General features: G+C 40.9%; 1 protein-coding gene across 1 annotated transcript in view; it reads right to left on the bottom strand.

Moving 5' to 3' along the window:
- pcloa (piccolo presynaptic cytomatrix protein a) overlaps nucleotides 1-15,813 on the bottom strand; it is a 61,221-nt gene that overhangs the window by 3,235 nt on the left and 42,173 nt on the right. The window contains exons 11-26 of the mRNA XM_056425459.1: nucleotides 14,498-14,623; nucleotides 13,019-13,127; nucleotides 12,540-12,604; nucleotides 12,045-12,229; nucleotides 11,450-11,500; nucleotides 11,120-11,250; nucleotides 8,499-8,525; nucleotides 7,262-7,355; nucleotides 6,447-6,518; nucleotides 6,110-6,359; nucleotides 5,300-5,530; nucleotides 3,973-4,161; nucleotides 2,776-2,917; nucleotides 2,535-2,596; nucleotides 1,325-1,459; nucleotides 221-366 (exon numbers count right to left, since the gene is read on the bottom strand). Coding sequence (XP_056281434.1) covers nucleotides 221-366; nucleotides 1,325-1,459; nucleotides 2,535-2,596; nucleotides 2,776-2,917; nucleotides 3,973-4,161; nucleotides 5,300-5,530; nucleotides 6,110-6,359; nucleotides 6,447-6,518; nucleotides 7,262-7,355; nucleotides 8,499-8,525; nucleotides 11,120-11,250; nucleotides 11,450-11,500; nucleotides 12,045-12,229; nucleotides 12,540-12,604; nucleotides 13,019-13,127; nucleotides 14,498-14,623 — 2,015 coding nt within the window. The remainder of the gene's footprint in view (nucleotides 1-220; nucleotides 367-1,324; nucleotides 1,460-2,534; nucleotides 2,597-2,775; nucleotides 2,918-3,972; nucleotides 4,162-5,299; nucleotides 5,531-6,109; nucleotides 6,360-6,446; nucleotides 6,519-7,261; nucleotides 7,356-8,498; nucleotides 8,526-11,119; nucleotides 11,251-11,449; nucleotides 11,501-12,044; nucleotides 12,230-12,539; nucleotides 12,605-13,018; nucleotides 13,128-14,497; nucleotides 14,624-15,813) is intronic.

Consider the following 15,813-nt stretch of genomic DNA (forward strand, 5'->3'; position numbering starts at 1 on the left):
TCCCCCCGTAGCCTATCCAGTCTTTATGGTAAGCTAAGCTAACTGTCTCCTGGTTCTATATTCATCAGACATACACAAGAACGGTATACATTTTTTCTCGGCCAGAATCTTAAACTGCGAGTGAGAAATTATTGCGGATTGTATAATATTTAAAATGTGTAGCTCTGATCCTGTTGTGTGTGTGTTTGTGTGTGTGTGTGTGTGTTCGGGACCGGATTACCTGTAGCGAGTGTCCGGCCGGGTTCATACAGAAGCGGAAGGTTTCGTTAAAAGATGGCTCCCGGTCATGACGGCACACTCTGGTCTTCTTCTTGATGATCCTTTTCTGGGTAGCGATGTTCACCACATAGAGCTTCACATACAGATCTGTGGACACATATGAACATCAATGTAAAGCTGACATCATACATGAATCTTTCTTTTTCTTTTATATGATATCGAATACCAAATACTTTGTTTAGAACGTTTAGGCCACTTAACACCAAGAGAAGAAACTCTACATACCAGCTTTAGAAATAGTCGCAGATGCACAAAGTGTTTATGCTATGAGTCACTGCTACACATTCTGTCCATTCTGTCAATGGAAATAACCTTTTGTGTGCAGATCCCATCTGGAAGCATAGTCAAAGTAGTGGCAAGCAGCTCGGGTATTAGGATGTTAATATTATAAGAGGAGGAGAGGTGGGCGGCAATCTGTGTTTTAACGAGGGAAGAGAAGTCTGGACACCAGAAACTCGTCTCTCCAGTGTTTAGAATTGCAGTTTCACGGCTAATCTAAATAATGTCATATAAGTAATGTAGCTGGTTTTCGAAATGACAAGACAGCTACAGTAATAACATTCATTTATCATCAAGAGTCTGGCCTTCTGGGCATGGTTTGCAACTGTAAAAAAGGGACACTTTCGATGTACAGTAATATATTATTGGTAACTAGGTCAACTATATGCCTAATGCTGATTTCCAGAGGAATGTTGAAGGGAAAACACCATCACGACACCTGTGGTTCTGCACAAAAGAAAACTGGCAAGGATTTTGGTGGATGTCAGATGCCAGTTTCTTTATACACAGTGTGGGCTGTGTGGGCCTCCAAGCTGTCATATGATAAAATGATGAAAATGTAACGCATCACATATAATAAGAGACGTTGAAGAGTTTCGACAGAACTAGTGGAAATAATAATAAACCAAAGGGTAATAAAATAAGAAACTACCGCTTTTGAAAAGTCCTGCATGTTGAGACCTTATGAAAGTACCGCTTGTCTGTATGCCAACGCATGAATGAAATGAAGGTGTGTGTGGTGTGTGCCTTGTTTTGTATACACTACCAGGCAGGTGGTCAGGGGACTTGAACTTGTAGGTGATGTTGCGACATTGAAGAATCTCAAGGACCAGTTGATCTCCCTCTGTCTTAATCTCCTTCTTCAGGGCAATCTTGATCTCTCCCATTACCTGTGACTTACCTGAATACACACGCACACACACACACACACACACACACACACACACACACACACACACACACACACACACACACACACACACACACACACACACATGCACACGCACGAACACACAGCACACAAACTGAATTAGCTCAGGCACAGTGAAACTACAAACTGCTCTGTTTTCTCACTCCTTTAAAATCAGGTGTCTTCTGCGTGTGACTGCCCTCTGCTGGAGATAAAGTGTACTCTCATGACAAGTAATATCAAACATTGCCTGCGCGCAATCACATTTATTTGTTTAACAAGGACGGGGAGAGGTTATGAGGAGCTCTGGTTGGCTTCAGATTGCCTTGGGAGCTGAATGGAAATGGAAGACATAAAAGCTGGGTCAATAAGACCCTGGCAAACGGTAAGGGTAGCCACGAGGTGTGTGTGCGTGTGTGTTTATGTGTTTATGACCAGATGAGAGAGACATATTGGCTTAAAAAGATTTAGAGAACCGAGAGCAGATGATAAAGAGATGAATAATTTATGCGAATAAGAATAAATAAGTTAATGTGTTTGTGTGTGTGTATTTGTGTGTGTTTGTGTGTGTGTAAAGCTTCAGTCTCACACTGAGCTGTACATGTGACAATGAGACAACAAACTTCTTTCTAGCTTTTTAAAGCCATCTTTGCACCTTTGCAACTTCACTCAAAAGGTCACAGAAACGGAAGAGACATGTTAATTACGCATGTATACATTTTAATAATAGCTCTGGAATTAGTCAAGTAATCATAAATAGAGACTAGTTTTTAAAGGTAAACATATGCAAAAAAAGAAGAGAAAAAATAAAAGTCAATGTTATTTATTAATGAGGAATTTAATTAAACAAAAACGTTTCTTTTTTGAGGCAGGACATCGAAATTAATCTAAATACTGTATCGGATAGTGGTCAAAGTTTATAACTCTGACACTAGAACAATCATATCTCGATGAGTTATTTAGCCATTCAAAACATGCATGTATTAGTGTAAGGTTTTTAATACTAATCGGCATCAAGATAAACACACACACACACACACACACACACATGTACTGTATGTCTAACCTTCGGTGTCACCGTGTCCCATTGATGATTTCATCTCGTCTGTGCCGTTTGGGATCTTTCCACTAAAGAGAGGGGAAATACAAACCTGTTAATCACTCAACTAGACAGCAGTTTGAATGTATTGGTCTCTTTTCATCTTCGGTGCACAAGTAGTACGTTACCATTATGTCAACATTCATAGCACATCCAAAAGGTGGAAGTGAGTGTTTTTAAGATGAAAATATTGAAGATGGTGACTTACAGTCGCGGCACCTGGAAGATAGCACTGTCCACCTCGTTCATCTCTCCTTCTTCGTCCAATAGGCTGTAGGCACTGCCACTCAGGCCGCTGTCCAATGAGGCTGCTGTGACCGGGGCATCACCGGATCTGTAGCTGGACCGAGCTGTGCAGAGATACCATACCCATTACGACAGAGACAGGAAGACTAATTGCACCTCTGCCGGATCCAAGATCGTAAAAACTATGCCCAAGAAGCATTAGATACTATTTGCGGCAGCTAAAATCCATCATAATCATCTTCATACTTAAAAATATTGTATGTCGCAAGTAAGAGGGAAGCTTTATTCAAAGTGCAAAAGACTGTAATGAATAGGACACAGACACCGTGCACTAGCAAGAAGCATATGAACACGTACTTTACTTTCTCTCAGACAAAGACTAGACGGTAATAACTCACATATAAAGCTTTCACATGAACAGACAAGTACATCCAGAGAAACATCACATATATATGTTTATGCAAAAGTAGACCAAACGAGAGGCAGGTAGACCCATACTGACATTGTTAGTCATCTCCATGAACCGTTATTAATACTCTAATATCTTAATTTTACCAGTTTATTTTAAAAATCCAAATTATATGAATATAGTTTAATCTCTGTGGGAGTTTAAAGGATGTTTATAAGTGTGCCTTTTTTTAATGAATATTGTTGTATGAACCCTGTTTATATGCAACCTATTTTTAGATGTTATTCTTTCAGAAATACATGTTTAAATCCTCAACCAGCTGATCAGGTGAATGAATGAAGTGAGATGCGTGGATGTGGTGCGGAACAGAATCCATGCCGACACCTCTTTTCTCTCAGGCCACTCAACATGTGGTCATGAAGGTTTCGCGAGAGCTCCACTAATACCAGTTCAATGAAACAATACAACGTGGGAGTGAACTCTCTGAATCACCCGGGACATTCATTTCCTGGTATTAGTGAACTGTGTTGGTGGCCGTTAAGAAAGTGTGTTTCGCTGCATGGATCTCTGGTGATGTGGCTGAATGCATCTTTCTGGCTCTTTTATTATCTTGAAAGACTCCCCTCTCTCTTTCTGCAGGTGTGCGTTAGTAGTATCGCATCCTCTCTTTCTTTCACTCTCTCTTTCTCTCCTCGCTCCATCTGTGCTTCAGTCACGCGACAGAGAGGAGACTCTTGGGCAAACTCTCACCTCCGGTGCTGTGCGGCCTCTCTTCTGACACGGCTTTCCTGAGGGTCAGGTGTCTGCCGTCTGCTCTGCTCCCTTTGGCTGACACAACCGATGGCAGGGCAGGCAACCAGTCAGACTGGGCTCTCTGAATGGTGAGCACGCCCACTACGCTGTGTCTCTGGTGCCTTAGTGAGAGGCGGCCTCTTTGGCCTGGACGTGTTCATTTTCATGGGCACAGGTCAGGTGTCAGGGTGTCAACGCCAGGAAACAGAGGTCATTGGGGTTGGAGTTTAAGATGGAAGGAGGGAGGAGCAAGATGGAGATTCAGAGAGCGGTTTATCTTCCCCATGGCAACCAGCGTGACTGTCAATCGCATGCAGCCACAGTGTGCAGTGCACCTTTGCCCCTCCTGCATGTCACTAAAAGGTTGGGGGGAATGTGCAGCATCTACTGAGGTGCATTGTGAGTCCCATAGTTCAAACAAAAGGGGCGGGTGGGGGGGGGGGGGGTTAGCAGACTGCATGCTGAGTCATTTTAGTCGGGGAGCTTGTTGAATGTTAACAAAAAGGAATTCAAAAATAACTAAAAGAAAAGAAGACTATCAAAAGAGGTTGATGATGTATTTGGGAGGGGGTGGGATTGCAATTTTCTTCTGTTTTACTGACGGATCAACAAAGTAATCCCAAACTGCTCGCTGATTTCCTGAATTCTGCTCCATCAACTGAACTATAAATAGTTTATAACGTGCTCATCTTGTCATTTTAGAGAGCTGGAGGTGTCACCGTGCTCTGGCAGTTATTGACAGATTTTGCAGATTTTTTCCTTCTGAATTTACTCTGCAGTGTCTTCTCAGATTTTACTTTTATTTCCCATACCGTCATTCTTCTTCTCATTCCAAGTAAAGTTCATATATTCACATTATTATTCAAAACCAAAACTTAAACCTACAAGTAAATATTTCTGTTTAGCTTCAAGTTAAATCATTTTAGAGAATACGATTTAGCCTATTAACAATTTGTATTATTATTATTATTATGTAGTGGTTAAATCTGGCCTTTAATAAGCAACCATTACGCCCTCTTTGGGTTTGTTGAAACAGGGTCAGACTGACAAAGACAGTGTGCTACAGGTGAGGTGCTGGCTCTACACACTTGTGACTACGCACAGAAGAGAAGCGGTGGGAGGTTGACACACTGTGAACACAACGGGGGAGGAACAGAGGGTGTCCCGGGTGAGGGAAACCAATAGAAAAGTAACTAAATGAACAGGGGTAAAAAATAAAAAAAAGGTAGAGGAGATGAGTACGAGAAGGCCATGCTGCGTAGACTTTATTTGCGTCCTGGTTTACTTGGTTGAAGGCGTTGCGGCAGCTGCTGCCGTGACTGCTGTAGGGCATCGCCCGTTGCTATCCTGATGGTGTCCTGATGGTGTTGCCGTGCGCCACTTTTGCTGGAGCGTGAAGCGCCGTGCGAGCGAGAGTGTTGGCTTTGTCCGTGGCTTTGGCTCTGGCCCTCGGACGGGGAAGGCTTCGATGTGCCAGGGCTACTGTGAGATTTCTCGATAGTGGGCACCTGCGTGTCTAAAACAACCAGATTCACCAAATTACCGTTAGATACTGTTGCCTTTTGTGTACCACCTGTCGTGATTTAGAAGCTGGCCCATTAAAAACAGCTTTTAAACAGCATGGTGACTGCCTTATTTAAGTATATGATCTTCAAGCATCCGTAATAAATTTGATGGTTATAAGTATTCAAAGCCTTCCACGGCCATGTTGCCCTCTGTGTTATAAGACAGATAGAGGTAAGCTAAGGCTAGGCCTTTGAGCTAGGTGACATCATTGGCAACCAAGAAAATAGACCATGAGAAAGCAAAAAAGCATGAAGCTGAAGCTACGATGGGTGCGCAAAAATGAGCGTGTCGGTGCCGGAAAAGAGAAAAGACAGAGAGAGAAACAGGTGGACAGAAGCAGACACTGAGATAGTGGTGAGATACAGGCGAGAGGAGCAGTGACAGGAAGAGAGCACAGTGTGTGAAGAAGGAAGAAACACAGAATTCAAGAAGAAAGCAGGGAAACTGTCGCAGCAGAGTACAGACTACAGGTTATTCGAAGAGCATGGTGATGAAGTTAAGCAGCGGAGGAAAGTTCATAGCGTCCTACCCTTGGCCGGATCTGGAAAGATCCCGTGGCTTCGGCTCTTGCTGACGGATGATTTGGGGGAATCCTGATTGTCATGTGCGGCGGATCCGGTGGTTTTAGGTGAGGAGTGCTGTGACGAGGGTTTAGAGGAACTATGTCGGCCTTGGCTTGAGTGGGAGCGTCGGTGGTGGTCCCCCTCAGTCTGCTCCTTCAGCAGGAGCCACCGCGGGATGTTGTCCAGCTGGGCGGTGTTGGACAGGTCAATCAGGATCTGGGCACAAACACAGCAGTTTAATGGGCATGTGCATACAATGTGTGGGTACATCACTGAACTGAACTTATGGTGAAAGAGGTTTACCTCTCCTAAGAAATCATTCGAGGAGCACTTGTCATAGTCCCACACGCTCACCTCCAGGGTCTTCTTTCTCAGCTGATACACACACACACACACACACACACACACACACACACACACACACACACACAGATAGGAAGTTAATGCATATTTATACCGACTAACTATTTAGTCACATCAACATAAAGGGAAGATACCCTCGGTGAATGTTTTCCGAAATGTTATGTTTCATTCTTATTATTACAATATGAGGCATTATCTAATGCTAACTTTTGGTGAATTTAGGAGAAACCTACTTACTTTATCAAACAACGTTAAAAAAAACAACCTTAATGTGTATGAAAGAACACATGTAATGGAAAATAAATAACCTAAATCTCCAAATTGATTAGTGCATGAATTTTTTTTTTGTCTCGCCTTAAATAAAAATAAACATATGCTCTGGGCTTAAAGTGGGAACAGACATTCAGCAGCTGAAAGAAAACAGACAACAGAAGTCCATACATTTTATCTGGTTAATATGATTCCAATGAATCTTAAATGGGATCTAAAATGATATAATTAAATCCCGATGTCATATCTATCTGCTCTACTAAAAAACAATGGCCACAATGCTTGTCAGCATGCCAGCAGAGAAAAGACAGAATCATAGTTTTAACATGGAGGTCGGCACATTGTGAGTTCGACTGTGTGACAAACACTGAATATGGGAGGGTTGTAGAAAGAATAGTATTTTACACAATTATGACTGTGATATTTCAGATAGTATGACCCAGTGTGCAGCTGTGTTTGTGAACAATGTGTGCATGACCACATACTTGCTCCAGGTGGATGTTTTTATAGATGACAGTCTGGTTCCACTCCGGGTTGAGACTCTTGCCTGCGGTTTTGGACCTCCTTTTGTTTTCAGCACTGGGGGAAGACATCACAACAAGATGCACGTGGTCACAGACGGGCAGAAGCCCCGGAGGATAGTGGACCACCACAATGCAGTGAGCATCATATAGTGTGCAAAATGCAGACAGTAGAAGGGAGAGGATGAATGTGAAGCACATTGTTTGGACAGAAACAATGTATGGACGGCAGGATACGATGTTAGGGCGGCTGCAAAAAAGTCCATTTTGATGTCCATCAAGTCATTTTGTCTCATAAATCGTTGATGTTTTAAAACAAGTGAAAATGTATGCCAGTAAAGAAAGAGAGGTGGATTCATCTCTGATAAAAGTTTTGTTTTGGCGAGTATCAATAACTCAGTCAGGTAAATAATTCTGCCAATCACTGACAACAGAAGAAAAAATACCGTAAAATTAAATGTGCACAATAATAGCATGATCTGACTTTACTGAAGTATTTCACTTGTTTTAATAAAAAATATAGTAAAGTATGAATAACTTGATAAGATGGATGTTTTTTGCAGTGTGGAGAGTTTTGCGAGTGTCGTAAATGAGTAAGTCTGTCAGTGTTAGTTTGGTAAAGACGAGGACCATCTACAGTATTTTGGAAAGAAAATGTGATGAATAAGGACTGCAGAGCAAAAATAATGGGAGTATTGTATTGAATGTGGCGGGGCATCAAGAGTACAGTACAATGTCCGGGCACGATGTAGGACGTTACTGAGGGACTTTAATCACAAAACAGGGACAAACTAAAGGGAGTCGGGGTCAATGTAAGGATTTCAAATCACAATGGTTGGGAACAAAAGAGGAATATCGACCAGGAACACACAACAGTTAGCCGGAAAACGTTAATTGTCAGCACAGGGGAATATCAGTTTATTAATGTTATGTTAAAAACATGGGACGATGTTAATATTTAGGAATTCAAGTCCTAGAAAATGCAATGCTAAGCCTACAGGTGGGTGGAACATCATGAGGATATGGGACCAGGGAAAATGCACAATATAAGGGAGTTAGTGGAACTGAACAAACTGATTTGTATCATCAAGCTACCCATCAGTTGGAAGAAAATGTGGACGTATTGTTACTTTCACCAAACTGACAACCAAATTTAAAACCAAAACAAAACCAAAGTACCAAAAGTGGTCAAGTCACATACCTGGCGTTCTGGACAACCATGACCTGACTGAGAGGGTCCAGCATGCATTAAATATAGAGAACAACATACACAAACAATAGTCAGAGGGAGGGTGGGGGTTCAAAGAGTGTCTGTGCACTGTGAGTGTGGATGTGGAAAGGGGAGATCACTGAAGATTTAGTTTTATTGTGGGATTTATTAAGTGTGTGTTTAGGTAAGAGGCAAGAACGGGGAACTGCGGTGTGTTGCAGGGGTGGATTGAATTTGTGCTTTTGTGTCTCATGAGTTGTGTTGAGAGAGCTATCAGGTGATGAAACGCATCCATTGGCAACCATAGTGGAAATCTGCTGCTCGTGGAACAGCTGTAGAGAGATGAGTGCATTTATACATTTTTGGTTTTCTTTGTACAGGACGGGGTCTGCATCTTTTGTGTGTGAAAACAATATATATAAAATATCTAACTGGTGTTTACATAGTTTGTTGACCATCATTACTGCACAGCGCACTGCTGTGGAGCGTTGAAAGCGGAATTTTGGTCCGTCCGTGCGTCTTTTGCCTCTTAACAACTTATTTCAAGACGCTCGTCTCGGTCACGTGTAAAAAGCTGTTACCCCAAAAATTAAGCCAAAAACAGCTAGCAAAAAATATATATATATATATAATCTCTCTGGAAAGCGTCTTTGGAAAAGGGGAAAAGCCCAATGAGGAGACAGAAGAGGAAGAAAGCTTCATTTAAAAGACAATACCAGGAGTTCTAATTACCTTCGCATTGAAAATGCGGAAGGTTATGTTTTGATCGCCGTGTATTTGTATGCGTGCGTGCGTGCGTGTTATTCGCATAAGTCAAAAAGTATTAAACCGAATCGCATGCATTTAGTGGGATGATTGGTTATTATCCAGGGACCAATTGATTAGATTTTGGGATTGATCGGGTCAAAGGTCAAGGTCATGAAAAGGTCAAAAATATTCTTGAATCACATGAAATTTGGTGGGATGATTGGTTATTATCCGGGGACCATTTGATTCGATTTTGGGATCGATCGGGTCAAAGGTCAAGGTCAAAATCTTCTTTCTACCATAGCACGGTCAATTTTTCTCCAATTGGCATGCAACTAATGCCAACATATTTATAATTCAATGCCCAATCTTGTGATATGCGAAGGTATGCACTCTACCGAGTGCCCGTTCTAGTTAAATAGAGGTTTACTGCTGCAGGTGATTATGTGGCGATAATTCAGCACAATGGTGAGTTGTATTTTTTATGTACTTTATATAAATTTTTCTGACCGTCTTGTCGTTTCATTTTTGTCATATTGATCCATATTGATGCCATAAAATATATCCTCCGTCTTTAATGTCGACATTACCAGATAAAGTGGTTTGTTTACACCTTCTCCATGAGAAAGGTGAAATTGATTTCCATTTCATAATTTCTTCAACATTTTCTTTACATTGTGGTTTACTAAAGGGGAGGATCGGTACTGGAGAAACATAGATGTGAATATGTCTGAAAGAAGCATCATTCCAGCTTCGTACACATTGCCCTGTAAATCTGGATTATTTTTTGCAAAAATCACATCTATTATTTTTCCCTCTTTACCAGATAAAGTACTATATTACACTTTTATTTATAACCACCTGTTTCACTGCAACAGCTCCATGTGGAAAAGCCTTTTGTATGGATTGCAGTCGGTGCTCTGACAGCCGTGAGTGTGTCCATGTGTACACACATGCAGCATATATACACGAGTACTTGCACACATGCGTATAAGTGTGCATGTTTTCTTAACAGCTTTCCCCTATGGCCGCTGCAGGGCTTGCGAGTCAGTTACCACTCTCCCAGTTTCTTTAACATAACCATAACCCTGTCTGAAAAACACAGTTGTGTTTTGCATCTGCATGTATCAAACTGGAGGCATCTGCAAAGCTCACAGCTGTACATAATTCCTTTTATCTGAAAACGATCCCAGGAAAAGAACACTCTCAAGGGACCGCAAACTGCATGAAAGGTGGACAGTCAATTAAATTGCAGCGCAATCACAGTGAGAAAGGACGCCCTGGATTTATGGGAATGTGTAGATCGTATTGCAAGTGAATATGAGAGCTATCGATTTTGACTGTACTCACACCTACAGTAGTACTCCCATCAATCGGGTAACATCAACACACGCAACTTCATATCATGTACATAACGTTTATGTCAATCGGTAGCGACAAGGGGCTAACGAGTCCCATAGCAAGTTCACGTCACATGACGCCACCGGAACTACATTGTGAAACATATCATTTGATGGACCTGATGTGCAGTGTACAGGTGCTATGGAATTGATACCAAAGAAAGGTCATGTGTTGCACATTGAAAGATGTCATGGTAAGCCAAAATCAATTGTAAATCGATTTTTAAATGAATGGAAATTAGGTTTGAGTTTAAGAAAGTGGCTGCCTTTGTAGTCTACATGTGGAAGTAGGTATATAACTTAAATTCCTTCTCTGAGAGTGATTTTAAAAACTGTCCCATGTTATACATCTCTCTCTAAATCAACAAAATCCCCCCCAAAATGTGTCATTATGTATCAATAATCCTGAATCGACCTCAATCCTGTTCTTTAAGAGTGCTTGCGGGTTCCAAGCCTTTGACTCACCCTCTCCCTGGTAGGAGATACACTTTAACAAACGGGTCAGAGTAGTCATTGTTGTCTCGCAGGGCAAGGTTTCTGGCCTGCAGGACATGCACGATCAAGTTGCCAAGCTGCTTGTCGTAGTGGATTTGAAGCTGCACAAAGAAGCACATTGAATTACGATGGTTTACATTGCATTTGGTGAGAGAAACTATGAAAGAAAATTAGATTTGCTTTGTATTTTTTTGCATTTAAATACTGAGAGACAAAGTGAGACCAACAGTGATCACATTATATTTACGCTTGCATTTCAACTTTTCAACACTACAGTGCTCATGCTTTTGTGTCACAGACCTGTATCTCTCCAGAGATCGGGTGGGACTGGGTCTTCATTCCCTCTGCAGTCTGGAAGAAATAAGAGCAATATGCTTAGATACCGCTAGAAGAAATCTGGAGGCGGATAGTACATGTTAACTGGTGGGTGTACTGTACATACTGTACATAACACTGCACTGCTCTTTATGTAAGATGCTATTTTTGAAAGTGATTCATCTGTTTTAATATTCATTTCAGATGAGTTACCAGTGGCAATTTCTTATAATTTATTCCGTACTGGCACTAACAAATGATGTCTTTAATGTTACTTTGATAATTAAAGATGAGTTACCTTGTGTGGTAGATTTTAATAAACTCTGTGTAAAAAAAAAAGATACACTAGATGAAAAAGAATATGTTTAAAGAGGGAATCGAGGATACTAAATATGTCTCAAGAAATTATTTCTAAAATTGAATATGCCGTTCAAAGCTCTGGGAAGTTAACAATGTTGTACGGTGATTTATGAACCAAAAAGCTACTGGTTCAGGGAAAGTACTGTAACATGTCACCAAAAATAGCCATTCTTAAAAATAAGCTAAAATTGTGCGAACAAACAATCCCCCCCTGACTCGCCTTGCTGCTGTGGCGTTTCTTGCTAACGGACGGTGATCCCGGCTGACCGGGACTGGAGGTTGCTGAGGTGGTGGGGGGCAGGCCGGAGGAAGAGGTGGAGCTGGGACCCTGCTGCTGGGATACCTTTTGCAGCTCAGCCGCCAGCTGCTTGGGGTCAACACCTGGAGACCTCGGAGGTCTGTCACCTAAACGGGGTCACACCGGCATCATTATGGAAAGGGCGATCGAAGTCATGAAGACACAACTTCAAGTTGGATATGAAGGCTGGACAGTGTGGTCGCGCTTTTGAGAACAATCTAATGGTTTGTAATCAGACAGCAAAGGGAAATAGGCCACAATAAATGTATGGCTGAATTGTGGATGGAAAGGTGTCTAAAGATTGCAGGAGACACAAGTTAATTGGAAAATATTGAGAAGACATAGAGAGTTGTGGGGGAAAAGAAATAAGCAGCAATCACATGTTGGTGTTAAAGTAACACAAATACTGTAGCTTACCTTTGCTGTGCTCCTGGAAATCCAGGTGGCTGGAACCGTCAGACTCAGCCAGCATGTTTAGATCACTGACAGAAGGGAACATTTGACATATAATTAAGATAATTAAAGTAGAAAAGAGAAAATATGCACCATATATATATATATATATATACGATAAAGATGAGTTACTTACTTACTACATTCAGGGTTGGCATATTTAATCGGGATTTACTTACTAAACATTTAAAATGGTAAATCAGGTAATATTTTTAAGACATAATGTTTCTTAGAATTCAATGTGTAATATGTGGGTTTAACTTTTTTCAAGTCATGACTACCTGGAAAAAAGAAAGAGCATAAGATGACATCGGGAAAATGAAGAAGGAAATTTAAGATGATGTCGATGATTAGAGAATGAGGAAGAACATAAATAAATGAAAGGATGAGTGTGGATTGCTAATTATAGAACACGGGAGAGAAAGGTAGAAGTTTATACTCACAGTCTGACACACACTTCTGCCTCACTGCATGGCTGCCCAACCAGCCCTTGTACCTCTTCATAGGTTTTCCCCGTCAAAGGAACACCACTCCACTCCAGCACTTGCATTCCTATACACAATAACACAATGGCACACAGTCATACACACAAGAAAACCATAACAAATACAGCATATTTAAAGAATGTCTGTAAATACAAACACTTCACCTTAAACTGAATGAAGGGCTTTTAAATAAGTAGCTCTTTAAAAGACTAAAGGGATCAATTCAATTTTAAATTCAATTCTCGTTGACCAAAATGAGGGACCAAATTAGGGTCGAACATCCATTCTTTGATTAAATAAACAGTACAACAATACACTTTTGATTCTTGTACTCAAACGTCATGCATCAGACTGCAAGCCAAAACTGGAGCTACATGCTGGTGACAGCCCAAACAGCAGCTGTGTGACAGGCTGCTCGTGGAGCACTCGGGCACAGAACTGGTTTGAAAGCACCCTGGAAACGGCATCATGTAATTTCAGCTATAAAACTTGTGGGGAAATATCGACATGATGCATTATGGGCTGGAAAGAATAAACAAACCAATAAGAAACTAGTTTCACTCGTCTCATCCAGCAAAGACAAACGTCTCTTAGAGGGGACTGATCATTAATTTACGTTGAATGCAGCAATGAAAGCTCATATGCATCCACACAGCACAGCAAACCCACTGCACACAAGCAGGACTTACAAGGCTTTAAACAGCTCATCAGGATGCTCCGTTTGCGACGATACTCTCGAGCTGCATGTGTGAGTGACAGGGTGGCTATTGTAGTTTCACCAGAATAATATCAATCAAATTGTTCACACTTTGTGGCTTACATGTGTGTTGCAGTTTGCACACATTCGAAGAAACTTGAATTCCAGTGAGAAGACAAACAAGAATGTACTCGTACACTAAGTGACACAGAGTACGCTTGTTGAACGTGACAACGTTGCTCTTATACCACAGATGACGGTGAGATGACGTGTTCCCACTGGCAGAACCAAATACTTTGCAGCCATTCTGCTCAGTATTGATGACAGGCTTTCAGCTGTTATCAAGGTTGAGTTGTCCTTAGGGCTAAGAACACCACAGATGCATCTTGACTATTGGACTGAATAATCATCAACAGCTTGAGCCTGTACCATTGTCTTCTTTCTGTACAATGATGGCTGATCATTTTAAAGTAGCAGGGAGCAAAGGATTAATGCAGAAGCAGGGGATGGATATATAACTCTACTGACCCCAATGTTTCCATCAAGGTATGAATGTATTGGTCGAAAGCAGTTTAAAGTAACAGTGTGAACGATAACAAGTTGTGAAACTTCGCTGCAAATAAAAAAATAATAACAAGGACCGTCTTAGAATGACACTGCCTGCTAAATCCTTTGCTGTCAGACTTTTCCAAGCATTGACATCATGGGAAGTTTAAGTTTAATTTGGTAAATGAGCTTACCTTCAAGAATCTTTCCAGTTTGTTCTGCAGCTCCACCAGGTAGGACTTTGGCAACATAGGCTCCAATATCTCCATTACTGCCAGGGACTTCTTTCCCTCCAACCACACGGATACCCAGACCATTTCCTGTTAAAAACCAAAAGAAAAGACTGGTGAGTGGCAATATCAATTAGTCACTAGTCCCATTGGCATTTAACATCTACTATTTCTTTTCAACAACACAAAAAAGAAAGAGAAAATATGGACACATATATATACTGCCATACCAAGTCAAAATACATTACTGCAAATAACCTAAATTCATTGAATCCCTATCACTAAAAATAATGCAAATAGTAAAAACAAAATGTTTTTAATTCCTTTAAACGGACTAGCAATACCATCCCACAGATGTATGCCTCTGCCAACTGTGTCGAGTTGCAGATTTATCCGACTACACAGTTGTGTGATATTGTCATAATGTGTTTGAGATCACAGAAAGAGGTCCAGTTGGATTTCCAAATTTGGATAAATTCCCTTAAAGTTTTCACGAGATAAGAATTCACAAAATTGATATGAAAAGACAGACAGATGGATAACTCGAAAAGATAAAAACAATGTGTTCAAATAGAACACATTTTGCTAGGGCATTTTCCCATGTTTGTTCAAAGGTGGATTTTCTGAAGTATTATGTTGGTTATATGGCAGCACCTATAAGCCTAAACAGGCATACACATTTCTATACAACATTTCTACTACTTAGTACTGGCTAAAATGAAAACGTTCAATTCATTTTCTCACTGCTTCTGTAGCTATTGCTTTGTAGAACGGTAGAAAACAGCATACATTCCAACCCATCCACTGATTATCCAAAAATCACATATCATCTCCCTCCAGAGGTCACACACAAAGAGGCAGAACCTCCTTTATATAACACTATTTAACACGGTCATAGAAGCTAGAATAATATGAGTTTGTTTAGCAGCTGGTCCTTTCAGACAGAATGCTTCCTTTGTGGGCTGTTTGTTACTTGCATAAGATAATCCTTGAGTGTGAGGGATACGCCATTTTGAGCATAGCAATGACTGATGAGCGTGGAAAAGGGCCAAATCAAAAGGGATGCCAAGAAATGAAATGTCTGCCTGCTTGGAGCCTGGAGGAATGGTGTGATGGAACGTAATGGCAGGGGAAGTGACTCTAGCATGAATATCAATTAAACAGAATGGATGACACACAGTAGTCATGCTCTGTTAAGCAAATGGGACTATTTTTTATACAATATATTAATGTGAACATTTTACATTTTTCTTTCTTTTTAAGTACATTTTTCTTTGTTA

The sequence above is a fragment of the Pseudoliparis swirei genome, chromosome 10 (assembly GCF_029220125.1).
Source record: "Pseudoliparis swirei isolate HS2019 ecotype Mariana Trench chromosome 10, NWPU_hadal_v1, whole genome shotgun sequence".
Taxonomy (NCBI): Eukaryota; Metazoa; Chordata; class Actinopteri; order Perciformes; family Liparidae; genus Pseudoliparis; species Pseudoliparis swirei.